The 27,816-nt window shown below is 39.1% G+C and overlaps 1 protein-coding gene across 2 annotated transcripts in view; it reads left to right on the forward strand.

Moving 5' to 3' along the window:
* Window positions 1-7,316, forward strand: part of HTR2A (5-hydroxytryptamine receptor 2A) — a 55,434-nt gene extending 48,118 nt beyond the window's left edge. For both annotated transcript variants that reach the window (XM_047723436.1, XM_047723437.1), the window contains one exon: window positions 6,014-7,316. In XM_047723436.1, coding sequence (XP_047579392.1) covers window positions 6,014-6,813 — 800 coding nt within the window. In that variant the 3' untranslated portion in view covers window positions 6,814-7,316. The remainder of the gene's footprint in view (window positions 1-6,013) is intronic.
* Window positions 7,317-27,816: the final 20,500 nt, after the last annotated feature.

Genomic DNA, 27,816 nt, shown 5'->3' on the forward strand with positions numbered 1-27,816 from the left:
GAGGACATGAAACCTATGAACCAAAATTCAGTCCCTTTCACAAGAGCCCTGAAGTATTTGTTTCTTTCCCCTCTACCTCCCACAAAACCAGAGGCCCTGGGAACTCCCACTGTCATGTCCCCTATCAGAGGGTCACTACTTAGTAAGGAACCTTATTCCCCAAGGAGACACTGTCTCAGAAGTACATTTGGTCCCGAAATATTAAAGTATAAAAATCTAGGATTGAGAATAAAACATATCTTTCACAATCAGTGCTTCTGATTGAAGGCCATGCACCAGACTGTGGTTAGATGGGAAGTAGAGGTACAAATTTGATATGCACAGTAAGCAGAGCTACCCTAAAAGGAAGACAACAGCCCCAGCCTTCACGCTCCTGGGTGTCAATGTTTCCCATTCATTTCATTGTCTGAGTTTTAATGAAAATGTGCATGGAGGGTCCAATGCAGATAGTGAATCTTCACTATTTACTGCTCCTCAGAAAGATGTATTAAACAAAATGCAGAGTCACGTAGTTTAAGCTACTGTCTGTTTGATCATAAAGGAAAATGCTTTATATGCAGAAATTTCAAGTGAGAGGAGATGTCAGGTCTCCAAAAGCAGCTATTATCAAACAAAGCAGCCAGAAAATTAATGCACTGCAGATGGCTATGACCGCAGCCTTGGCTGTGAGCCAGTGTCTTCCTCTCTCTTGGTAGAAGAATGTTTTTGAACTGCTTCTTGTACTCACAAAGCTTCCCTAAATGTTCTAGTTCTTTGACGTAAAATTCTTTCCCCTCTTTTACAGTGTATTGTTCTAACTCTCTAGATATTCTTTCCATAAACCCTCGCTGACCCTTTACTAGCAGTGAGGCACTGAGAAAGAATGGTATATGACTGTAGTTAGGACATTTTTGTTATACATAAAGAGGAATGGACCATTTAAAGAACAAACTAGTTTGATTCTTCTCCTCCAAATCAAGGACCCCCTTCCAGACAGCCTGCCTGTGTCTTCTTGCCATATCCATTTTAAAGTGGTTCTTTAGGGACGCCTGGGTGGTTCAGCTGGTTAAGTGTCTGTGTTCAGCTCAGGTCATGATCTCAGGATCCTGGGATTGTGTCCCACATCAGGCCCCTTGCTCAGTGGGCAGTCTTCCTCTGCTCGTCATTCCCCCTGCTTGTGCTCTCTCTCTCTCTCTCTCTCTCGTCCTCTGACAAATAAATAAAATCATTAAAAAATAAAATAAAATGACTCTTTATCCCTGGCAGCTAAAAGGAATCTCTACCTCAGTAAGATGGCTCCATCATCCCTTTCCATCCCTGTCCACAGAAGTTGAGCCATTCTGGAGAGGGGTGTGTGTGTGTGTGTGTGTGTACGTGTGTTTTCTCCCAAACAAGGACACTCATCTGATTTCCAAAGATTGAAGAATTTTTAAGTAATAGCTTGGTGTTTTAAGTAATAGCTTATTCTGGTTGAGAACTGCCACTTACATAAATCACCAGGTTGCAAACAAATAGGGCAAAAGACTCTCAAGGTAGTGACTTCTTTTGCATAAAGAAAATGCATACCCAAGCATTTAAAAACAAAATAATACACCTTTTATTCACACAGTTGATTTTTGTTTATGCATTATCGTGACTAATAGTAATGGCTGCAATTCATCACATTAGAAAAGCGATCAACAGTTCTAGCAGCAAGCACAGAATTAAAATTGATTGAGGCTTTTTGTCACCCTGGCAGAAGCTAATAATTACATCATTATTAAAATGTAGCCAATAGCCAAAACTTTTTAACTTCTTTTGGTTTAAGACAAAATAGAACAAAATCAAGTTAATGTATTCAATTTGAATAATTCTGTGGAGAAGGCTACTCCCATGTTTATCTACCACTGGCAGAACATCCACTCGGGACTAAGGACTGTCCTAGGTGCTTTGCATATTGGATTCATTTTATCCTTCCCACATCTTTGAAGGCATGTTGGTGCCAACCTCATATGATAGATGAGGAACTGTGGGGATGAAGTAACCAGCTCAGCAGCACAGAGCCAGGACCAAGACTCAAATCCAGGTCTGTCTCATTCCAAAGTTTCCATTCTAGTCAACTACACTGAGCAACTGCACTGTAGAACCTTGTAGATGAATACAGGTAACACAGTTCACAGATACACGTTCAAACACTTGGAGGACAAAACAGTCATCTTAGAAACCATTTCTTAACTTTTATGATCAAAAGTTTTCTGAAGGTTAAACAAAACTGGTGTGTGTCCAGAGTCTGAGAGGATGTTCCCTTTGGAGCCATAGTCCTTCCATCCCTTCCTGGCCCACAGAATGTTATCAACAGGCTGGGACAGAGAGGAATAACAGAAATGAAGAGTCATTAACCACACTAAGTGTCCTTAAGACCAGCTCTGGTGTCATTTATCTCCGCCTTCCAAGAATACTGGGATAGCCTAGCATGGACAAGCGACAAATACAGTCAATGAAGTCTGTGAGGATAATGGTAAATGCCACTGAGAAAGCTTTGAGTTAAACATTATATTAACCCAAGCTCACGTCCTCCTCCTTGCAAGGACGGCCAGTGTGAGGGAAACGAGGTTAGGACAGTTGGGCCTATGGTTGGGTAGAGCCGAACTATCCCAAGCATGCACAAATTAGATTATAGAGCCTGAAAGTTCTTCCAGATGGGTAACAAGACTCAAGCCGTAGCTCCCAACTCAGAACTGAACCTATGTTCTTGGCTAGATTGTAACCACTCATTAGAATCTGAAGAGTGGTCAGGAGCAGTGTGCAGGACACTCCATTATACAACTTTGAGGGAGGGATTAGAAAGAAACTTCATTCTGATGTTCTCCCAGGGTGCCCTTTGGCATCTACCCTATCACAGAAGAAGCAATCTTAAACTAAGTTATACAAACTAGTTATTTGATTCATGTTTCCTCTCCTTCCTCATTTCCCTGATGTTTCCTTTAGGGCATCACATGATTGCCAGGAGAGGAAGGCACTCCCCCGCCCCCAAAAATTGTACAATGGTGGGAGTGGCCAGGTGAAGCTCCCTTAAATATGGTCCTACATCATGGGGGATAAATTAGCAGGATTAGAGGCCAAGCATTCCTTTTACTCACTTTGTTCCCTCCTCTGCCTAAGCCCTGTCCTTAAGGGAGCTGTATGGTTTCTCCAAATTTCAGTGATGGAACAACTAACCATGAGCTCACATTTTCATGTCTTCTCTCATCTTGTACCTAACTCTTATATTCGTCAAGAAAAGTTTTATCTTCTTATTTTTTTTAAGAGTTTTATTTATTTATTTATTTGACAGAATGAGAGCAGGAAAGCACAGGCAAGGGGAGCAGCAGAGGGAGGGGGAGAAGCAGGTTCCCGGCCCAGCCAGAAACCTGGTGTGGGGTTTGATCCCTGGACCCCCAGATCATGACCCAAGCCGAAGGCAGTTGCTGAACCAACTGAGCCACCCAAGTGCCCCTATAGCTGCTCATTATTTGTATTCCACCGTTATGAATATTCTACAACTAAAAATATATAAAGATTTTTATAGAACAATTAGAAATGCAAACACTGATTCTATAATAATATTAAGGAAATATTAAATTTCTATTTAAGAGTAGGATTGTGATAATATGAGGTTTTTAAAGAATGCATAGCTTTTATATCTACATAAGAAAATATGTACAGATTGGGGCGCCTGGGTGGCTCAGTGGGTTAAGCCGCTGCCTTCGGCTCAGGTCATGCATGATCTCAGCGTCCTAGGATCGAGTCCCGCATCGGGCTCTCTGCTCAGCCAAGAGCCTGCTTCCCCCTCTCTCTCTCTGCCTGCCTCTCTGCCTACTTGTGATCTCTGTCAAATAAATAAATAAAATATTTTTTAAAAAAGAAAATATGTACAGATTGGATGATATGATGTCTGGGATCTGTTTAAAAATAACATGGGAGAGGTTGTAGCAGGTAGGAATATGGGTGAAACCAGATCGTCCTTGAGTTCACTAATGTTGTAGCTGGGTGATGGGTTCAATGTGCTAGGTTTGTTTTGGTTTTTCAGTGTTTTCTTTTTTTTTCCTGCATATATTATAACTTTTTGATAGCAAAAAGCTTCTTTTAAAAAAGAATCTAGGGGCACCTGGGTGGCTCAGTGGGTTAAGCCGCTGCCTTCGGCTCAGGTCATGATCCCAGTGTCCTGGGATCGAGTCCCACATTGGGCTCCTTGCTCAGCGGGGAGCCTGCTTCTCTCTCTGCCTCTCCCTGCCACTTCGCCTACTTGTGCACTCTCTCTCTCTCTCTGAAAAATAAATAAAATTAAAAAAAAATAAAATAAAAAATAAAAAAGAATCTAAGGATATGTGGGTGGCTCAGTGGCCAAGCAGCTGCCTTCGGCTTAGGTCATGAAACCAGGGTCCTGAGATCGAGCCCCACATTGGGCTTCTTGCTGAGCAGGAGCCTGCTTCTCCCTCTGCCTGCTGCTCCCCCTACCTACTTGTGTTTGTTCTCCCATCCCGTGTCAAATAAATAAATAAAACATTTAATAAATAAATTAAGAATCAAAATTAAAGTTAAAAAATATAATTGGTGAGTTACTTTAAATTCACACTAGAAAATCATATTTTCTAAAAATGCTTTAAAATATGTGCAATTCTCTCTTAACTGTAGAGGGTTATGGAAGGAGGTGGGTGGGGGATGGGCTAGACGGGTGAGGGGCATTAAGGAGGGCACTTGTTATGATGAGCACTGGGTGTTGCATATAAGTGATGAATCACTAAATTTGATTCCTGAAACCAATATTACATATAGCCAACTAACTAGAATTTAAATTATAATCTGAAACATAATTAACTAATTAAATATATGCAATGTTCATGACTGAATGTTAAATGGAATAGGAAGATCTAAATCTGCACATAAAATACTGCATATACATGTATATTTACTTATACATGTAAATGGAAGAAGAAACTACCTAATGTAAATTGGAATTTCCCCTGGCTGGCAAGAATATATATCAGTACTTTTTATTTATGACTTTTTTCTTTTTCAAATTTTCTGAAAAGAAAATATGCTTACAATTTTATGAGGGCATTTTTATAAATTATACTCATGGCACAATGTTAGGAGAAAAATAGTTAGAAACTGTATATGAAATTCAGTTATAAAATGTGTGTGAATGCTGTGTATGTGTGTTTATCTAAAAGAAATAGCATCATACTGTTAATGGTGATTATCTCTGGATGGTAGGTGGCATCACTGGTCATTTTTATTTTTGTGTGAATGTATTTTATTCAATTAATAAGTATAATGTTATAATCAGAAAAAACACAGCATGAAAAGTTAAAGCTAGACTTATTTAACTTCTGTTTTTAAAATATTTATTTATTTATTTTAGAGAGAGACAGTGTGCATGAGCAGGGGTAGGGGCAACGGGAGAGAGGGAGAGAAAGGGAAAGGAGCAGACACTTAACCAAATGAGCCGCTCAGGAGCCCCCTGTAATTCTTTAAAGGTAAAGGACTATTGGGGCACCTGGGTGGCTGAGTGGGTTAAGCCTCTGCCTTCAGCTCAGGTCATGGTCTCAGGGTCCTGGGATCGAGCCCTGCATCGGGGTCTCTGCTCAGCATGGAGCCTGCTTACCCCCATCTCTCTGCCTGCGGCTCCCCCTACTTGTGCTCTCTCTGGGTCAAATAAATAAATAAATAAAATCTTCAAAAAAAAAAAAAAACGAAGTAAAAGACTATCTCTATAGGGCAATATAACATACACATATAAGAAACCATATGTTCTATATAGTTAATATATATTTTATATATATTCATATCTATATTACAACTATATATGTCACTACTATAATTATATATTAAATTTATATAATAATCCCCTAATATCTGTAATTCCAAGAGAATTTTAAATTCTCACTGCAAGTATATATTGAGCTTTTAAACAATGTTGATACAGAATCCTTTGCCTGCCACCATTACGTAGCAATGCTCCTCATGTAGACAATTCCTTCATAAGCATGTCTCATTTTCTGTCCAACTCCAGGTATCTCTATGCCAATACCAGTCTTCGGGCTACAGGATGATTCCAAGGTCTTTAAGGAAGGGAGCTGCTTACTTGCCGATGACAACTTTGTCCTGATCGGCTCTTTCGTGTCATTCTTCATTCCCTTAACCATCATGGTGATCACCTACTTTCTAACTATCAAGTCACTCCAGAAAGAAGCTACTCTGTGTGTGAGTGATCTTGGCACACGGGCCAAACTATCATCTTTCAGTTTCCTCCCTCAGAGTTCCCTGTCTTCAGAAAAGCTCTTCCAGCGATCCATCCATAGGGAGCCAGGGTCCTATGGCAGGAGGACTATGCAGTCCATCAGCAACGAGCAAAAAGCTTGCAAGGTGCTGGGCATCGTCTTCTTTCTGTTTGTGGTGATGTGGTGCCCATTCTTCATCACGAACATAATGGCCGTCATCTGCAAAGAGTCCTGCAACGAAAACATCATTGGAGCCCTCCTCAACGTGTTTGTTTGGATCGGTTACCTCTCCTCCGCGGTCAACCCACTCGTGTACACACTGTTCAACAAGACCTACAGGTCAGCCTTTTCCCGGTATATTCAGTGTCAGTACAAGGAAAATAAAAAACCATTGCAGTTAATTTTAGTGAACACTATACCGGCCTTGGCCTACAAATCTAGTCAGCTCCAAATAGGACAAAAAAATAATTCCAAGAAAGATGCCAAGAGCACAGATAATGACTACGGTATGGTTGCTCTAGGAAAAGAGCATTCAGAAGATGCTCCTACAGACAATATTAACACAGTGAATGAAAAGGTTAGCTGTGTGTGAGAGACTGGTTGCCATAGCAACCACGGAGGGCACACTAGGCAAATTTTCACCTATTCTGGGGGAAAAAAAAAAAAAGAAAATAGGGAGACTGGAAAAAAAAATCAGGCCAGTCTAGTAGAACCAACAAAAATATTTATATGCCTCATTTTATTCTGTCAATGAAAAAACAAAAAAAAAAAGCAGGGTTAAATGACACAAAATGTGCACTTCAAAAATGTTCTGACAGCATTTCAGCTGTGAGCTTTATGATACTTATTTTTAACATTGTAAATGATATGTCTTTAAAATTGTATAATTATACTGAGGCCATAAATAAGTCTAAATTACCTTCTATTTCAAGTGGAAATCTTACTACTCTGTTGTTAATTCACGGCATGAGTTGGTTACCTATTGCTGTAAATAACAATAGCTATAACTAGTGAAAATTGGTTAAATATAATATAATGACCTCTTAAAGAAAAATCTTCTTTAAAACTTACTATGTTACATATTTTGAACAACAACAAAAAGGACAGTGTTACAAAATCTATATTGCTAAGATAATTAAATGAAATACTTCACGACTTTTTCAGATGTCATTTGGAAATATTCACAAAGTTGCTGGCATTTGCTGCATTTCAAGCTAATTCTTCTCAGAAGTGAAAAAGTTTTAAAATGTTATTTAATAACTACTGCTGCTTTCTCTTCTACTATTTGTGCTTTATTCTGAATCTCCAATGTGGTCTTGTGTAGTGTCTGTTCTACTAGGTAAACTATCAAAAGGATAATTTAACATTACCAAATACGTTTCTAGAAACTGCTTCTCCTGAACAGCACCATAGCAGTGTTTGGTAACTCGCTCTTTGACGACCACACCGTGCATGCGCTCTTCTGAACAGTAAGCAGTATTGATGTAACTGTGTCAAGATTGAGGAATAAACTCAGGTTTTTGGCTACTGACAGCAGCAGAACCTTAGGACGTCTCTGTAAAATGCAGGTGGCTTTCCTCTTGGCACCCATCAGGTAAATTGATGTTTTCAGATCAATCAATCTATATTCTTTACTAAAACTGTTCAGCTTTGGTCTCATAATCATCTACTGGGTCTATACTGTCTGTGAAGAAATGCCCCAGGTACTGAGGATATTAAAAGAATTAAACAGTTTTCCTGCCTTTGAAGAAAATGACCTAACTGGAATGGTCCTTGTCAGAAATATTGATTAACAGACATTCTGAGAATTGGTTCAAACTGTTTTCTTCTTACTTCATTCAGAAGAAGGCTTGTTTCGACTCTGAGGGTAGTTTTCTCAGTAAGTTTCCCGACTGGTTGCCAATAAATACCCACCAAGTGATCGGGGGGGGGGGGGGGGGGATACAGTAGGAGGTCAAAATTTGCAGTTAGTTTAGAAATACACCACAACCTGGACCCAACCTGTCACTACCAAAGTTTCAAGGAAAACTTCTGTTTTACTCCCCTAAAAATCTGATTTATTTCTTACTCACTGACACTGGACTCCCTAAAAAAGAGCAGTAATACAGTGTTTTATAGAAAAGTTTGCTAAAGAGAGAAAAAGTTTAACAGTAGTTAATTCACCTTGATATTCCTCTAGATTAAATTACACATTCTTACTAAAATAGATGTTAGATGATATGAGATTACAACACTGAAGCATTTCTATTAAATGAAAAATAGTTTTTTGCTCTAAGCCATTTGAAAAATATTGTAGATTTGAAAACTGAAGAATGTGGGAGATGCCACTGTGTAATTTGGAAATGCTTTAAGGCTATCCAATTTAATTCTTATAGGTATGCTGAAAGGTATGTATTTCAAAGCTAGAATTTACAGCAAACCACTTATACCAAGGCTGCATTTGACCTGAACCACTTTAATGATAATACCATTCTAACTGAGAAAAATACAAATGTTAAAAAATCTCTGCTCTAAAGTATTTTGCCATAGTTTGTAACTCTGACATTGCATTAAATATTAGAGAAAAGATTACAGATTCTACCCCCATTTACTCAATCTTGATCAGAATGAACATAAATACTGCCTGACCAATGTCTTTTGACTACATATATATTACAAATGTGTATTTTTTTCTTTCCATAAGTATCTACTCAAGTGTATATAGACAAACATGTATCTGTGTATATGTACAGACATGTTCTCATGCACTTTATTCGATATTTATATTATATTTATATGGAGAAAAAGCAAGAGTCATTAATGAAAACACTCAGTATATACACATGTTTGCATGTTTGTATCCTGTCAATTAAAATGTGAATTCATGTTCTAACGTTTCTACGACCTTCCATTGCTGTCAAAGCAGATTAAAATGTAACAGAAGTATCAGCTCTTTAAATAAACTGGAAGTTCACCTAATTTTGTGGGAAGACTTTAACACAATTCTATGAGGGTGGTGAAAACAGTGGTCTTTTTAATAGCTGAGTGATCTTAAATAAAATGGTGGACCCTTTCGGACCCTTTTTCCATCTGGGGACTTTCTGACTACTAAGGCTTTCAAAACACCCCCGCCCTACCCCAATGAGACACAGTGCTTGAACGATATATGGATCTGTGATTAAAGGACTCACTCCTAATCAATGCTTTAAGTTGAACAGTAGATTCTTCTATATTTAAAGAAAGGAATTAAATGCCATATAGTTAGGGGAAACACTCAGTTTAGACATACTTAATCTACTTGGCCACAGTGCCATCTCATGGTCATTTTTTAAAGTGCTACTGTAGCCAAATTGAACTAAGTTACTGTACTGCTTTTGGCAAAGGGTGCTTCTCCCATTTGTGCATCAATGAAACATATTTATAAAGTGTTAAATTATTCTGTGCCATATATAATAAATACAGTGAAGATTATTTTGTGTAATGATTTTAACCAAGGTGATTCTAAAAGATTTCAAGAAAGAATAATTATAAATAAAGTATACTCAAAAATCAATGTAATTTTATGAGTCCGTAGTTTTGTCTGCTAAAGGGAGTTACCCAAACCTTTCAGCCACCAAACTAAGAACTTGTGTGTCATCCAGATACTTTGAGAGCCCAGAGCCCGTGCTCTGAGGTTCAGTGACTGAACCAGGATCAAGCTGGTTGAGTTAGATTTAAGATTGTGTGATCCAGTTTGCAATTATCTGCAGCAGAGAGATGCTCTACGTTCGGTCACTCCATCTGGTTCAACACAGCCCAGAAACACAGAGAACCACTGCTGTACCCCCAACGCATGCACACCACTACTGATGGGTACGTGTGTACACGTGTACCCCAAGACATGCAAGGGGCCTTCACACACACGACACACATTTTCACAGGAGATAATTTCAGGAATTGAAGTAAACCAAGAAAACATGGTAACATTGAATAAACTGGAAATTGCCCTGATTCATCATTTCACCTCTAAATGTAGGAAAAGTTTATGAAATCCGGGCAGTAGGTATCTTTTCCAAGCGTTTATAGCTCTATGTATTGAGTACCTACCCTGTGCCGGGAATTAAGCTGGCTGCTTTGCTTGACTGACCTAAAGGAATCTTCACAACAATCCTATGGGGTAGGTATTACTATTTCTTATTTTTTAGAGATATAGAAACTGAGATTCAGAACAGTTAGTAACGTGTCCAAGGTCACGCAGCTGGCAAAAAAAAAAAAAAAGAGTGACAAGTTCAAGCCTGGGTCATCTGACTCTGAAGCATAAAATTCTTGTCACTGCCCAATATGGCATGGGAGGAAAAAAAACACCGAATTCAGAACCAAAAGATGCAAGTTCCCATCTTAGCTTGCCTACACATTGTTTTATAACCTCAGACAAATCACTTAAGAACCCTGGGCCTCAATTTCACTGTCTCCAAAAAGGGAGTCACAAGTAGCTGACCTGGCTAATGGAGAGCATCACTTAAATGAGGTAATGGCTATGGCTGTGCTTGATAACCTGTAAAGCACCATGTAAATGTAATAAGTGTGTTGTTATTGAAAAGAAAAATACCCAAAGCCGGTTTATATTATTAGCCATCAGAGTAAATTCTGCACAGAATTGTGGGCTAGTCAATATTATTATTCAACAGCCTCTACTATCCTTTCCTTGAACATGCTCATTTTTTAAAACATTCTGTTTTGTCCACACCATGATGCAGAGTTCCCCTCACTGGTATTTTTTCCTGCTTACATCGAAACTTACCCATTCTATGACCCATCCTATCAGGTTCCTCTTCTCTACTAGAGCCCCAATAAGTAATTCAAGCTGACAAACCACTGTCTATCACTGAGGTCCCTTGAGTTGTCCACCATGAACATAATCCATGATTAAAAACTTTAGCACCAGGAAGACAAGTGAGAAAGAAATTTAGGGACAAGAAATATTCTCCTGGCATCACTCAAATGACCCACAGGAAAACAAGTACTTTCAGAAACTTCGTAATGTGTATGCAGTTTTATAACTTAACATTAAATTTTAACTCACAATCATAACAATGATTTTGAAGAATAGATGTGATTTTTAAGATTTAATTCTAAAATGAGAACACTAATAATACTACTGAGCTTATCGCAAGTTTTATAGTCAATGGACATTTGTCCCAGTAAATATGCAATAGGACAAAACTCTATTAATTTTTATTATTTGTGCAGCTGGTTTGTTTGCCAAAAAAAAAAAAAAAAAAGGTTTCCTTATTTTCCCTTAATGATATATACCCCAGTGTTCTCCCTTTTTGATATTTAATGACAACTGTCCTTTGATATTTAATTAAATTGTCCACCTGAGCCAACACATTATGGGAACTTTTGACACCCAGCTGGAGCCTCAGGCATGAGAGACTGAGGAAGGACACCTCGGTCCAATCTGCTGCTACTGTCTGACCCTGGACAAGTCAAAGACTTTCTTTATTTTTTTTTCAAGTCTATAATAAGGGACTATAATCAGCGATCTTTTCAGAAGGTCTCTTCTGAGTCTGTTTATCTCGATGTTAGGAGTCCAGTCCAGGCTCTGATGAACCAAGACACAGCTTCATGAACCAAGAATATTTTGGAACAATTCTCATATTCTCTGAAATTCTTCAGATGCATTGCAAATAAATGACAACTATAACTTTTATATGGGAATCTTTTAGAAAAATCAAATTGTTGATGTATGAGACCAAGAGCCAGATATCAACACAAATGATTCCTACTGTGGCATTTTTCCCACCATCAGCCTCATTTCTGCACATCTTATAGATGGTACAAGATATCAGGTTGCTCTTTTTAACAGGCCGCAGGTTCCCTAAAGAACAAGTGCTCTCACTATTCAAGTTCAACTTCCTTGAAGGGTTAAAATTCAAAAGTTCAAAAAGATTGAGATACCATGGTGCAACGAGGATCTCTTTTTTTAAAGCTAGATTTTTGTTGAAAATGAGCCAAGGTCATTTAAGTTTTTATTTATAATTAAGATTCCAACATCTTTAAAGGTGTTTATTCTGGCTTCTAGAGAACAGCACAATTTGTACTTCCTGCCCTATATTTATTTCAGATATTGAAAGGCAATAAAATCCCATTATTTAGATGATCTTGTCTTAGTTGGGTTGACCCCAAGTACAGAGCCAAGACAAGAACTTGAGTGCAGATCATTTATGCGGCACGTGATCTCAAGAAGGAGACAAAATAAGGAAAGAGGTAAAGTCTATTTAAGGGTGTGGTATTAAGGATAGTACAGACAGTTAGGGGTCAATTCCACTAGCAGCAGCAACAGATGACTTGGAACCCTTCACTACAGCTGGAACTAAATTCAAAGTGGGCCAAAAGCACCTGGTTGAGAGTTTGCATGAATGTTTTACACAGGCAGTGATTAACTATGGTCTCAAAAATCAGTATGTGGGGCACCTACATGAGGGGTGGCTCACTCAGTTAAGCATGTTCTGCCTTCGGGCTTCTGCCTTCAGCTCAGGTCATGACCCCAGTGTCCTGGGATCCAGTCCCACATCAGGATCCCTGCTCAGCAGGGAGTCTGCTTCTCCCTCTCCCTCTGCAGCTCCCCTTTCTTGTGCTCTCTCTATCTCTCTCTCTCAGTCTCTCTCAAATAAATAAAATCTTCAAAAAAACCAATATGCATCCTCAATAGAGTGATGTTATGGGGCGCCTGGGTGGCTCAGTGGGTTAAGCCTCTGCCTTCGGTTCAGGTCATGATCTCAGGGTCCTGGGATCTAGCCCCTCATCAGGCTCTCTGCTCAGCACAGAGCCTGCTTCTCTCCCTCTCTCTCTGCCTGCCTCTCTGCCTACTTGTGATCTCTCTGTCAAATAAATAAATAAAGTCTTTAAAAAAAAGAAAGTGGTGTTACTATGGTTAGTAACAATATTTAAATGAACATCCATTCATAATGTACAAACACGTCTAAACTTATTACTAAAGCTCTAGGACTGGCAAACACATTTCCTATAGACTGAAAGTTGATAATTCCTTCCAGCTTTGCTTAGAAGGTTCTGGATAGCCATTATCATTCCCACAGGAGCTGCAAAAGACCTAGAGAAGCTCTCTAATGCCCTAATATGTAATACAAATTCTCTGTATGAGTTCTACTTACTTAGCCTAAGTAATAGTTCTAAACTACTGAACTATAAGGAACAAAAAGAAACATACCCAATAAATTCAAGAGCTAGAGGAGCTTAGACATCATCTGATATGGGCTTTTCATTTAGCAGAAATGGTGATAAAGAGCCAGGGAAATTAGAGAAATTATGCAAGGCCACCTGGCCAAGCAGCATCAAACTCTACTTTTCCCCTTCCATATGCAAAGATGATCAAAGAAGGGCCCACTGCTTTATAGTTTATATGGCTTATTTATTCATATAACCAAAAATATATTTAAATTGGGTTGAGAGACCAGTGCCACAAACTCACTTATTCTCTCCATGTATTTGTTAGTGAGGGTCCACTATGTGTATCTTATACCTCAGGCATCGTTAAGTGTGGGAAATCTTCAGATGAAATTGCTCCTTAAAAAATATTAAAAGGACATGTTTGGTGGGGAATTATCCTATCCTCTTTACAAAACTCATGTTTGTGTTACTGAACCTACTGGCTTTGTCACAGATTGACCTAGTTGATATGTGGATGGATAACTCAACACACTCACCCAATGATGCTTCTTAAGACACTGCATCCGAAAGATGTCCCCGCCGCAAGACCTCCACTCTTCTGCTGATGTTTTCACAGCTGCAGACTCTAGTGAAAGCAGATTCATGTGGGTCAGTGGGCAAAAGTGTTTAAAATATAGAGTTTATAAGTTAGTTCTAAAGGGGGAAAAATTAGGGCGCCTGGGTGGCTCAGTGGGTTAAGCCTCTGCCTTCCCCTCAGGTCATGATCTCAGGGTCCTGGGATCTAGCCCTACATTGGGCTCTCTGCTCAGCAGGGAGCCTGCTTCCCCCTCTTTCTCTGCCTGCCTCTCTGCCTACTTGTGTTTCTCTCTCTGTGTCAAAAGATAAATAAAAGTCTTTTAAAAAATAAAATTAAATTAAAAATAAAGGGGAAAAAATTAAAATTAGATGTAATGTTCAATATCACTAACTCTAGCCTCCACTATCAATGTTCTACTTTCTATAACGCAGGTACACATGGGATATATAAAGAAGAATATCCAAAATATGGGAATTGAGTCAACAGAGATAACCAAACCAAGAAGAATTTTTTTTAAAAGAGAAAAAAAATGTTAAGAAATAAAACAAAGTCAAAACAAATTTGCTCAGCATGTAGACATTTAATAACTTACCTCTCTGGGACACTGAATATGAGAAATATCTCTAAGTATTTAATTTCTAAAAATGAGATGGTGGGTTTTTTCCAGAACTAGCAGGAAACCGGAAATGTGACTTATTCATGAGTGATTATGAGTGTGACAAACTTAATTCAACTAAACATATTCAAGACTGAAGAGCAAGAAGAGCAATTTACATGAAAATGTCACGCTATTCTGAGCCTTTGGTTCACTTGTCTTTGATAAATTCATCCCTATACTTGTCTACGGAAGAATGTGGAAGCTCTGACTCACATTTGGTCTTCCACCTGTCCACCAGACAGACCTGACCAACTAGCACCACTCGAAAAGAATAAATCTTGTCAACCTTGGAACTATAATGATAATCATGATGCAAGCACCACGTTATCTCAATTTATGTTAAGCATAATAAAACATTGGAACTAGAGGTACATTTAGGTAATAGTCTACTTTAAGAAATTTACTTAATGAATTTGAATCTGAAATACAAATTCGAGGGGTGCCTGTGTGGCTCAGTCGGTTAGAGTGACCGACTCTTAGTTTTGGCTCAGATCATAATCTCAGGGTCAAGAGATGGAGCCCTGCATTGGCTCTGCAGGAAGTCTGCTGGATATTCTCTCCCTTTCCCTCTCCATCTACTCCTTCCCCTGCTCACTCTCTCTTTCTCTAAAAATAAACAAATAAATCTTAAAAAAAAAAAAGAAAGACAACTATCATATGATCTCCCTGATATGAGGGAGAGGAGATGCAACATGGGGGGTTAAGGGGGTAGGAGAAGAATAAATGTAACAAGATGGGATTGGGAGGGAGACAAACCATAAGTGACTCTTAATCTCACAAAACAAACTGAGGGTTGATGGGGGGAGGGGGGTTGGGAGACGGGGGGTGGGGTTATGGATATTGGGGAGGGTATGTGCTATGGTGAGTGCTGTGAAGTGTGTAAACCTGGCGATTCGCAGACCTGTACCCCTGGGGATAAAAATATATGTTTATTAAAAAATAAAATGAAAAAAAAAGAAATATAAATTTGAATTTGCTGATAAATTTGAAAGACAAATAATTTCCCCCTTGGGGAAGAATATTTTTTACTTGAATTCAGTAATAACTTGTGTTGCTATTTGTCTTATTTGCCTCTAAGAATTCAGGCAAAATACAGCTAGCTACTTGTAGGTAGATGATAATGTGCACACAAACATAAATTACAATGTTCTGATATTTTTTTGAAGTAGTGAAATTAAACCCAGAACCATCCAATCTACCTTCATTACAGAAGGAGGAATGTAAAAGGAAGACACTGATGTTACTATTTATTGAGCAACTATTTTGTGCTAAGGGATTTCATATATGTAAGCCCAGTAAAAGGTCTATCTGTATCTCATTGTAACTGGTCGGGAAACCGTATCTCAAAGGGAAATTTGCCTAATTTGCCTAAGCTAAGGAAGAGAACCAGAATTCAAATTCGGATCTGTATGACTGTTAAGCTTTAACAGTTTCCTAATTCCGTTTCCTAATTCCACTATGCCAAAGATTAGAAAACATTGTCTACAAAGGGTCAAATAGTACATATGTTGGGTTTTGTGGCCCATACAATCTGTCACAACCATTCAGCTCTGGTGCTGTAGTGTGAAAGTAGACTTAAACAGCAAGCAAATGAGAAGACGTGACTGTCTCCCGTTAAAACTGCATTTACAAAAACAAGTGGCAGGCCAGATTTGGCCCCTGGGTAATAACTAGCCATTTCTGGGCTACATTGTCCAGCATCAGTAATAATTACAACAAACACAACAACTAATAACATATTCTGCCATCCCAACTATTCATTTGAACCCTTATTGAATGCTAAATATTTTATTCCATCTTTTAAGATACCATTTCATTTAATTTTTATGGTATCAACACTGCATTCTGTACGGAAGAAAACTAAAGATCAAGGGACTTGCCCAAGCTTACACATAGTAAAGTGAAGCTGGATTTTGAATCAACAGCCATGTTCTCAGCCACTTGCTCTGTTTCTTCCCTACCCCAGAAATGTAAGCGCACATTTCCATTATGCCCGCATTATGTCCAAGACTGCCCAGCCTAAGTTAATCAAAGAAAGAAGCACAACAGAACTTCAACATTATTTAAGGGAGAGCTCCTCCTAAATTCCCTAACCTACAGTGCAGAGTAGATTAGACATTGCTGAATAAACATAATTTTAACCTGTAAGTATAGTTCATCATAGTATGACTAATTCTTTTTTTTTAAGATTTTATTTATTTATTTGACAGACAGAGATCACAAGTAGGCAGAGAGGCAGGCAGAGAGAGGGAGAAGCAGGCTCCCCGCTGAGCGGAGAGCCTGATGCGGGGCTCGATCCCAGGACCCTGGGATCATGACCTGAGCCGAAGGTAGAGGCTTTAATCCACTGAGCCACCCAGGCGCCCCATAATATGACTAATTCTTATATAAAGGATCTTTCCTGATCTTGTAAGATATAGCCACCATATACTGATTGCTGTCTCTTCTCTTAGCTCACCTTTATGCACAGAAAATGTATCTAACATTAATTTCCTCTTAATGAAAGCTAGAATGAATAAGCCTATGTCCTTCACACCAGTCGAATGATGCTCAAAAATCAATTTCTGATATTTCCTTTCTACTTCGTGCACTAATGAATAAAAGAACGGATTTGAACAGAGGAAAAAAATACTATTTAAACTGAGTGTTAGAGGGTGCCTGGGTGGCTCAGTCAGTTAAGCATCTGCCTTCAGCTCAGGTCATGATCCTAGGGTCCTGGGACTGAGTCCTGCTTCGGGTTCCCTGCCCAGTGGGAAGTCTGCTTCTCCCTCTCCTACTTCCCCTGCTTTGTGTTCCCTCTCTCACTGTGTCTCTCTCTGTCAAGTAAATAAATAAAATCTTAAATAAATAATTAATTAATTGTTAGACATGCTGGTTCATTGAAAAACCTCCTCAAGGTCCTTCAGAGAACACGGAGTTTATTATCAGGAGACAGTAAGAATGAGTAAGCAGTAATCACAAATATCAGAGACCTCACAGAAGCCCAGAAAGAAAAGCCCAGTTTCATACCAATTCTAGGACCTGAGCTTACACAGGCACTAGATCTTCCACTTGATCATCCGTGGGACCCAGCTACGCCCTCTCAGCCTATTCCTCTCTGTGCCTCTTTTACTCTTCCTGTGTGTCCCACTCTTGGCTCCCTTCTGGCTTCTTTTTACTTATAACACCTTCACTCATGCTCCACCATGACCTCTCTCTACTTCATGGATTTCTATCTTCTATACCTGCCACTAGTTACTGGATCTTTGCTATACTTTTCTGTTCAGATTTCTAAAAGATGGTGATCAAGTTGGTCCAGATTCTCCCTATTTAGGCGGAGATTTTATTCTGAGCTCCTCTTATAGTCCACTACCATGGTATGGTGAGATGCCCCTCCCAATCCAATTAGCTGTGTGGTCTGTGCAGAATGGTCTGTGCGGTCTGTCTTCTCTCCCACCGGAGCCCTGGAGAGAAGACGAATTTTCACACAAGGGGTTAAGAAATGCCCAGCACTTTGTCTATCAGCACCTTATAGGACAAGGCAAAGAATCTATGGACTTACTATTCTGGTAAGAACAGCCATCTCCTTGCAACATGGGGGGTGAAGGGGGTAGGAGAAGAGTAAATGAAACAAGATGGGATTGGGAGGGAGACAAACCATAAGTGACTCTTCATCTCACAAAACAAACTGAGGGTTGATGGGAGGAGGGGGGGTGGGGTTATGGACATTGGGGAGGGTGTGTGCTATGGTGAGTGCTGTGAAGTGTGTAAACCTGGCGATTCACAGACCTGTACTCCTGGGGATAAAAATATATTATATGCTTATAAAAAATAAAATTAAAAAAAAAGAATAGCCATCTCTTTCAAATAGCACTCCCATTTCTCACCTTACATTATTTCTCTTGTAATACAACCATTTCCAATTTCCTATCTGTTACCTAGACTATAAAATACAGTAGTCACATTTTAAAGAATGTTACCACGAAGCAAGCCAGCCAATTTTCTTTTCTGGGGCAATCTGCAAGACAGTCATTGCTAAATAATACAGAAGCTTAAGTACAAAATCCAGGAAATACAATAGGCTGGAGATGAACCAAACCCAATGACGCTTTTCCAATACTTGCCCTGGGAACTGTGATGTGATGACCTTTACAGGTAACACCATGTACTGTGATGAGAATAGTCATGCTACAACCTAAAGAAAATTAGACAATTCAGAAGGAAAAATGTGCCAAGCCTCAGTAGAGGAGAAAATTACTTAGTAGCTGAGTTGGAAACATTTATGTTATCGGGCATCCAGAGTCCTCCAACCATCTTACCCCTATGGTATAAAGACACACCTAGGAGAAGAAAGGCACAGAGCAACACAAGTAGCCCACAGCCCCCAGTAGGATGCCCAGTTTATACCCATGATCAGAGAAGAGCATGGATTTCATTATCTGTAAACCAGAACTCTAAGAAGAAATGAGGGAATTAACTACAGGATGTTAATAAAAATAAGCTAATATATCTTTACTGCAATGCAGCAAGAATTATTTGAGTTATTCCATATTTCTTAGATTCACAATAAGAAGTTACATTAGAGATCCTGAAGGCTTTATTTTATTTTAACAGTTCCTGGTTAGGCCATTATGGGAGGCTGTATTTTAAATATAATGGTAAAAGATTCAGGAAAATATTAGAAAGGACATGGGCTTAGGAGTTACATAGACACTACTTTAGATTCTGCCTCTGCTATTCACTGGCTGTATGAGAAAATACTGAACCTTCGTGAGCCTCATCTGCTAAATGGGGATGATAGTATTTTGCGGAGTTGTAAGAATTAGAGATAGATCGTTGAACAGCATTGGACCTATTCTAGATGATGACTATTAACATTACTAGCTAGAGAACAAAGGCACAACTCTACTTGTTACAAGGACCCACCTGATTGTCTCCCACACAAAGGAGGACAAAAATGAAGGCAAAGGGGCCTCCAGAGCTAATAAGTCGTAGGCAAAATTTACACATGAGATCTGGCAAGCATCTCAATCTATTCTATCCCCATCTTGTTTCTCCCTTGGTGTTTATATAAGAAGGTGAGTTATCAAGGAAAAAAGCAATCAACTATTGTTTGGGGCTTTCTCACCAGCATGGATTTAAAAGGAGTCATCTCCTTTCCCTACCTCCATCTGTCTCTAAAGGTCCGAAGGCTTCCTCCCGTGAGGGGGCTGGTGAATAGGCCTGTTTCAGACCCACCAACGTCATGTCTTTCAGAAGCAAAGAAGACAGAACTAATGCTTTAAACTGCAGGTGGGGATGATGGCCTGAACCACAGTTCCCCTGAGATTTGGAAAATTGCAGGTTGAGCACATCTACAAGTGAAAAGAGCTGCCCTCTACCCCATCTAGGACCCTGGGACTTGATAAGTCTTCTGTTCGGCTGCCAGAAAAGCAGATGCCTTGGCAAGAAACTCCAGGCCTGATGCAGGGGTGGAGGGCAGAACCTTCCCACTCTTGCTCCTCATCATACCCATAGCCATGAACATCTCCAAGTTTCAGGACTATGACCTTTGGATTCTCACAAAGTAAAAGAATGGACTCCCTGACAACAGTGACCAAACCGGACTTTTCTCCAACCTTGTGGGTGAGGGAGGATGGCTCAGGGAGAGGAACTCAGGCCCAGATTTATTTTTATTTAGAAAAATAAGTAACCGGGGTTTGCTTTTGAGGTTCATTATATAAAGTAGCAATAAGAAGGTAGAATGAAGGAAAGTTCCATTTCCTTTTCCAAGTCTGTCCTTCGATGATATGATAGACTATCAGTCTTGCCTGCCCGTGCAGAGAAAAGGCCTCACTCCATTCCCAGGAAGCCATCCCTGGGTAGAACAATCCTGTCCTAACAGTGGAATTCTTGTACGACTCACTGACATTTTCTTGGCACTAGCTCTCCAGCAACCTCAGCTCTCCAGAACAGAGTTATGGAGAGAAATGAGTGGAAAGGGCTTCTGAGTAGCCAAAGTCACCTTCATCAAGGCCATCAACACAAGTTTCTTCTTTATTGCATTGAAAAAAAGGCCCTCAAACCCAGAAGCAGAGTCAGTCTGTTTATGTAATAAGCAACAATACATCCCTCACACTTTCATGAACGTCAGTATCACTATAAGGCTCAGAAGATGAGGTGCTCTTGACTATTGTCTGGTTTCTTGTCACAAAACTGATTAGGAACTGAAGAGGGAAATTGGGAGGAAATAGGATCTCAAGAACAGCCCATGAATGTGACTAGATAGTCATCATCTAGAATAGGTCCAGTACAGCCAAGGGGTAGACAGTAAAACCATAAAGTGGATAGTAGAAGAAAACCACCTTAGGTCTAACAGTTTCTTTCTGCTACAAATCATACATGCTTCAAAGGCCCCCAAATAACAGTTTTCGGTGTTCAAAACACCTGGCAAGCTGGTTTAAAGTGCAGATTTCACTTATGAGTACTCCTGGAATTTTCCTCAGGGCCAACCAGGGTCCCGGGAACTTGAAGTTTTTTTGAGATCTTCGGTATTTCTGTAACAGTAAGTCCTTGGACCTCTCTGCAGAAACACAGAACTGAAGATATGGCTGCACCCCTGGTATTCATTCCTTCAAAGATCCTGAGCTGGATGCTGGGAATTCAGAGATGATGGAGTCATCGTGTCTGTCCTCAGGAGGCCCACAGCTGAGGTGGAGATACAGACGGGTAGATAAAATCTGCAATAATGTCGTCGATGCTATGCTGATGCATATTTGTACCTACATCAGCCACACTGGCAACACACAGAGGACAGGAAACTACCTCGGTGGAGCTGGGAAGCCTTCACTGGTGAGATGTTTGATCTGCATCGTCAACAAGTATGGAGTCAACAAGCTGACCTAAGGGAAGGGCATTTAAATCACAGATGAGCTCGGAGGATGAAAAAGCAACAAGCTTTTTCGGTGAACTGTTAAGTCTGACCTTGACAGTGAAGGAGGAAGAGAGGAACAGCAGTTGAGGTAGAACTGGACAGGAAGGGGCTCGGTCAAAGAGAACCCTGAATTGCAAACTTCTCATGTGAGGAATCTCTCCTGTGGGCAGAGGGGAGCCATTGACAGAATGAGAGAAAAAATAACATGGAATCAGATTTGTACTTTTGATCTTTTGACACTGGTAGGGAGCCTTAAACGGTGTAAGCCTGAGCCTTATATAAAGCAATTAAGCAGTAAGGGTGGAGAAGCCCAAAATTTGAAATGTGCTAATGTAAGGAACAAATTAGAGATGGGAGGACTATAGCAACAAGCTCTCTAGGAACTCTTAACGTAACATACACACCATCTTTTAACTTTAAGTCCAAAGTCCTTTACCCTTAATTCCAAAGCCAAAAAGCTCTAAAAAGTAAAAAATAATTCTTAGTAACTGATGTGGCAGCAACGCCTGGCCTGACCTAGAGTTACCTGTGACAAAATCTTCCCTGACCTTATATGAGACTATGCATAACTTTTGATTATCCCACTTAGTATGACTATCTGTGTGTTTGCTGCAGAAGTATTACAGGATATGATTCTGGGAAACTGCTAGCTCCTGTCAGTGATGTTATGGGATGTGTGGTTCAGGGTCCAGATTTCCAGTTTAAAATCAGAACAATCTGAATTCACGAACACATTTGGCCCTAAGAGGTTGGGGTAAAGGGTTGTGGTCCTATGAAACCAGAGCCATGAGTCTGTCTTGGGGGCGCCTGGGTGGTTCAGTTGATAAAACATCTGCTCAGGTCATGATCCCAGGGTCCTGGGATCGAGCCCTGCATTGGGAGTGTGCTTTTCCCCCTCCCTCTGCTTGCTGATCCCCCTGCTTGTGTTCTCTCTCTCTCTCTCGCTCTCTCTCTCTCTCAGTCAAATAAATAAATGATCCTGTCCTGAAAAGCAGCCACAGCATCAGAAAGAAAAGGAGAGCAACAAGACTTAGACATGATGGAGACAAAGAAATCCCATTTCTGGCTTAGGTCTTGGATAATAAAGACGACCACCATCCAGAATGAGGAAAAAGGAATCAAAAGATTAAGGAACACTTTATAGGAGTTCAGGAACCTTCCAATTCAAATTATTATTTTTTACAATGGTGTTTAAGTGGGTACATTACAAACATCTGGACATCCATGTGACTGGAATATTTCATACCTCTTCAAACCTAGATAAATGAATTCAAAGCAATAATTCCTTACATCGCTGTGTGCCTCAGAGTGCACAGAGCACCGCCCTATAACTATGGGACTTAGCCATCTGAGCAACCCCAAGGCATGTACTCATAGACTTAGCTAAACTTTAATTTAAAAAAAAGCAGTCAGTTTATTTTTGCATATGTAATGTTTCAAGACATATACTCAATATCAGAAAGGCCTCTGTGGTACAGGGAAAGGCGTGATAATATGGGGGGAAAGACTCTAGAGAGCCACATGAAGTGTAATTAGTACTTCCATATCAGTGCAGAAAATGTTCAGATCTATACTGAATTCATCAAATCGTACATGTAGCATTATGGGATTGCTGTAGGAGAAAAAGAAGGCAGGCTGTACCTGTTTCCCCTCAAAGCATCCTGTCAGTGTGGTCTGATCACTATTTACTTTTAATCATCAAATTTTTCTCCCTTCCAAAAAAATGGTCTATAATTGTACATCTATTAACCTCAATTGTATTTATATCTTAATCTCCTGAGTCAATAACAAATTGAATTATTCATTCTTGATCGCATTTTTCTTTATAATCTGGCATTTATCAGATGGTTCCATGGCACTTTGCACTGTCCTTGCCAACTGTAGATGCTAAATATTTGTCTCAATTAATCTACATGTCTGATAAAGTTCATGTTAAGTCCACATACACCTTGCCTAAATGAAGGGAAATGTGTCCTTGACAAAAGTTGTCAGTCTCATCTGTAACTTTTTTTAATGTTATGCAAGTAACATAAGACTATTTTGTTGTTGTAAAAGATTCAAACATACAGCAGCACACAGCAAAGTGGGAAGGTTCCCTTCGTGGCCATTTAGGCTCTCCTACTTCATGCCACTGACAATAGTTTGACGTTAGTCATTTATTCTCCACACCATTTCCTATGCTCCAAGAGCAATTCAGAGGGAGAATTCAATTTTTTTTCTATTTAGGTTCTCATTCTCTCTATCGCTGTCTTTCTCACTCCCTCTCTCTGTCTCTCTGTCTCTTTCTCTCTCAGTACATTTAATATCTTCTCCATTGGGAAACGCTGTTGGCTCAATCTTCGAAATATATCCATCACCCCACACTGTTACCACCTTGGTCCAAACCACCATCATCTCTCACTTGGATAACTACGGTAGCCTCCTTCCTGGTCTCCTGGTCTCCTGGCTTCTGTTCTTTCCCCATTCTAAAAATCTATTCACAACACAGCAGTGAGAAGGATCCTTATGATAGCATTCTGCTCAAAAGCCTCCAATGACTCCTCACAGAGTACAGGTCCTGTCCTTTTGGAGTCCAGAAAGTTCCATACAATCTTATCTCTCTGAGTTCATCTTCTGTAACTCTCCTGCCTCTGAACATCCACACTGGCTTCCCTACTCTTCTCAAATGTGCCAGATCTGGGGCCACTTCGGGTCTCTGGAATGAATGCGGCTGTACCAACACTGGAATTTTAACCCTGGAGACTCACTGCGGATGTCTGACCTCCGGAAAGGAGAAGGCAATAAATTTGTGTTGTTTAAGCCACTAAATGTGTGAAAATTGTTACATAAGTAATAGGAAACTAATACATAATGTGCCTTTCTTTTATAGTAGCCCCAGGCAAGCACCCCTTCTCGACACAAGTGGTGAAAGTACTTTCAACACTGAAATTTTACTAACTTCCCAGTTAATGTGTGGATTGCTTGCTTACTTATTTGCTTATGTATCTGTTTGTTTATGCTTGTATAATATATGGAAACTGGAAACCTAGCCTATTCAGTAGACATAATGCATAGAAAAACAGTCATTCAAATAGAGAAAGGGCAGAAATCTAAAAAAAAAAAAAAATTCTACTGATCCAAAAGTTACTGAAAATCTCCCATGGGCCAGACATGGCAGGCACTGTGTCCCTGAGAGTGCAAAGGACACTAATTCATTCAATGAACGAATCCATGACTATGATTCTTGATCACGTATAGGCCATCTAACAATTACTGGCCGATCATCTACAACACAGTACTATTGTAGATGCTGAGTAACACAAAGAAGTATCAGGATTCATGATTATGTAGGACCAGACTAGTAGACCAGAACCGATAAGTGAACAATGTGAGGCGCTATAGAGTTTGCGTTAAATCATAAGGACAACAGGAGAGCCATGTATATGGACCAGAGTGAGGGCTGCATTCAGCAGGACCTAAATAGAGGACTGGCAAGATTAGAATGAGTGAAAAGGGGATATGAGGGCATCTTAGGCAGGAGAAACAGCTGGAGCAAAAGCGTGAAAGAGAAAATGAGCATAGCAGAAGTGAGGGAGAGTGAGGAAATGAGCTTGGTTACAGTACAGGACTTGACAGGGAACAGTGGAAATAAAGCTAGACAGGTGTGGTGCAACTTTTTATTTCTGAGCTTTAAAAGCAATGGTAGAGGCCTTTGGACTTGATGTAAGAAAAGTAGGGAGCTGAGGCATATATTTTCCCATTTTACTTGGAAACCTTTCAAACATCAAAAACAGTTGAAAGAATTATACATAAACATCCTATATGCATCATGTGGGTTCTACAAGTCACCTGTTGATACGTGTGCTTTATTCTTATCTAAGCATCCCTGTACATAATTATTAATCCATCTCATGTTTTAGGACTTTTTAAAATTGATTGATCAATTTTTTAAACTGATTGATCAATTTTTTAAATTGATCAATTTTAAGTTGATTTTTAATTCTTATTCTTCCAGATGAATCTTGAATCATTTGCCAAATTCCACAGGAATACCTTTGGAATTTTGAGGTACATTACACAAAATTTGTCAATCAATTTGGAGGGAAATTACATTTTTTAACTGTTTTCCTTCTCAGGAAAACTATCTCAGTAATGTTTTATATTTGTACTTTCTCCTTGTATAGTTTTTCACAAATCTATGATCAAGCTTGTTCTAGATATTTTAGCAACAATGTGAATATTCATTCCCCCATTTTATGATTTCTGATGGGTGGCCCAGATCTCTTCTTTCATGGTCATGCTTAGCCATTCTTTGTTCATCTTGCGTGTTCCTCTTATCTGAGACTACATTATAACCTGGGCTCAGGTGCCAGACACAGGGCAGAGAAATAGCAGGGGATACTGCTAGTCTTCTCAACAACCATTTAAAAAATATTCGTAAGATAAGACTTGCTTCTCAGTACTTATACACTCTTTCGCTAACCTAACATTTGGGAGAACAATTTTTTCAAAAACATTTAAGAGTTCAGGGAATAAAAGACCTAGCGATTGATTAAAAAAGGAAATCTATATCCTAAACAGATATTCTTCAGAAGAATCAAAAGCCAGGGAACAAAAGTGAGTTATTTGAAGTAAAAAAAAAAAAAGGTGCTGGGTGTGATAAAGTGAAAACAAAGTGGAAAGATACATGATACATACTTTCAGCAGCCCAAGCCATCCTTCCCTGGACTCTTGGCCTTTGACTCAACTATGAATAAGCAGAACTTTTAAATAAATGATGGACTTATTTTACACTTAACCACAGAAAATAAATACTTTTATTTTGCTTTAAAATTAATTTTATAGTTAACAGATTAAAGTGTTTCCAAAAAATCAAACCAATATAATTAGGAATCTCATGGCTCCCTGTTTGCTCATATCTAGGCCCAATGATTTATTTATATATAACATACTTTATTAGATTTGTCTATCCTCCCAGTATTACTTCACACAAATCCAAATACCCATTTATAGCTTCCCACCTTTATATATAAATGGTGGCATGCTGCGTGCATTGATCTGCACCTTGCTTTTTCCTGGAACTAGAGATCATATCATATTTACACATAAAGAACTTCCTCATTTTCCTGAAGGCCTCATACAGTCCCATTTTGTGATGTGCCACAGTGTATTTAACCAGCCTTTTACTGATGGAGACTTCCGTTGCTTTCTTTGGTTTACTATTATAAACAATGCTGCAATTAATTGCTTTGGATGTATAATATTTCATACATTTGCAGTCATATCATGGAGCTTATAATGTATGTAGATGAAATATTAATGATAAAAGATCTAAAATGATGATGGGTTAGGAAATGAAACTGTGCTGTTACAAAATTACCATTTTCATAAAGTGGCATAATATTAAGTCATGGTAGACCATGATAAAATAAGAATGTATATTGTAATTCCTAGAGAAACCAGTTTGAAAAATATAGAGGTTAAACTGAAAGGCAATAGAAGAATACTGAATATTGAACACAGAATATTACAAATATTCGATGAACCCAGGAGAAAGTTGGGAAAAAAAAGATCAGAAAAATAAAAACTACAGGGGACAAATAGAAAAACAGCTAGGTACAGACCTAAATCCAATCATATCAACACTTACATTAAATGCAAACAGACTGAACATTCCAATGAAAAGACAGAGACACTTCAAATGATAAACAGTCAATTCATCAAGAAGGTATAACAGTAACAAATGTTTACCAGAGCTTCAAATACATGAGGGAAAACTGGTGGAACTAAAGAAAAAGAAAGTAAGTCTATAATCATGGTTGTACATTTAAATACCCATCTCTGAAAAATTAATGGAACACCTTTAAAACCTCCTACATAAAAAATTAATAAAGGTATGGAATATCTGAACATTGTTGACCAACTTGACCTCATCAAAATTTATAAACAGTACACTCTATGACCACATTATACATATTATTTTCAAGTGCACATGGAACACTCATTATACAGACATTATGCTGGGTCATAAAATGTCTCAATAAATTTCAAAAGTTTGAAATCCTTCACAGTATGTTCTCTCACAACAAGGAAATTACATTAGAAATCAATGACAACAGACAGCTAGAAGATGGAAAGGAGAATTATAAATATGCAAAGACAAGACTGTGGTTTTGGATAGGAATTGTGGGTATCAAGGTGAATGCATTAATTTTAATATGTACAGAAATAAACACAGGTACGTATACCTACAGGAATGTGTGTGTCCATCCAACTTTGGCCTCCTGAAAGGTCCCAGAAGCAAGCACATGCCAGAAACAATTAGCACCCTTAACTCCCA

This window comes from Lutra lutra, chromosome 3 (genome assembly GCF_902655055.1).
Source record: "Lutra lutra chromosome 3, mLutLut1.2, whole genome shotgun sequence".
Lineage (NCBI taxonomy): Eukaryota > Metazoa > Chordata > Mammalia > Carnivora > Mustelidae > Lutra > Lutra lutra.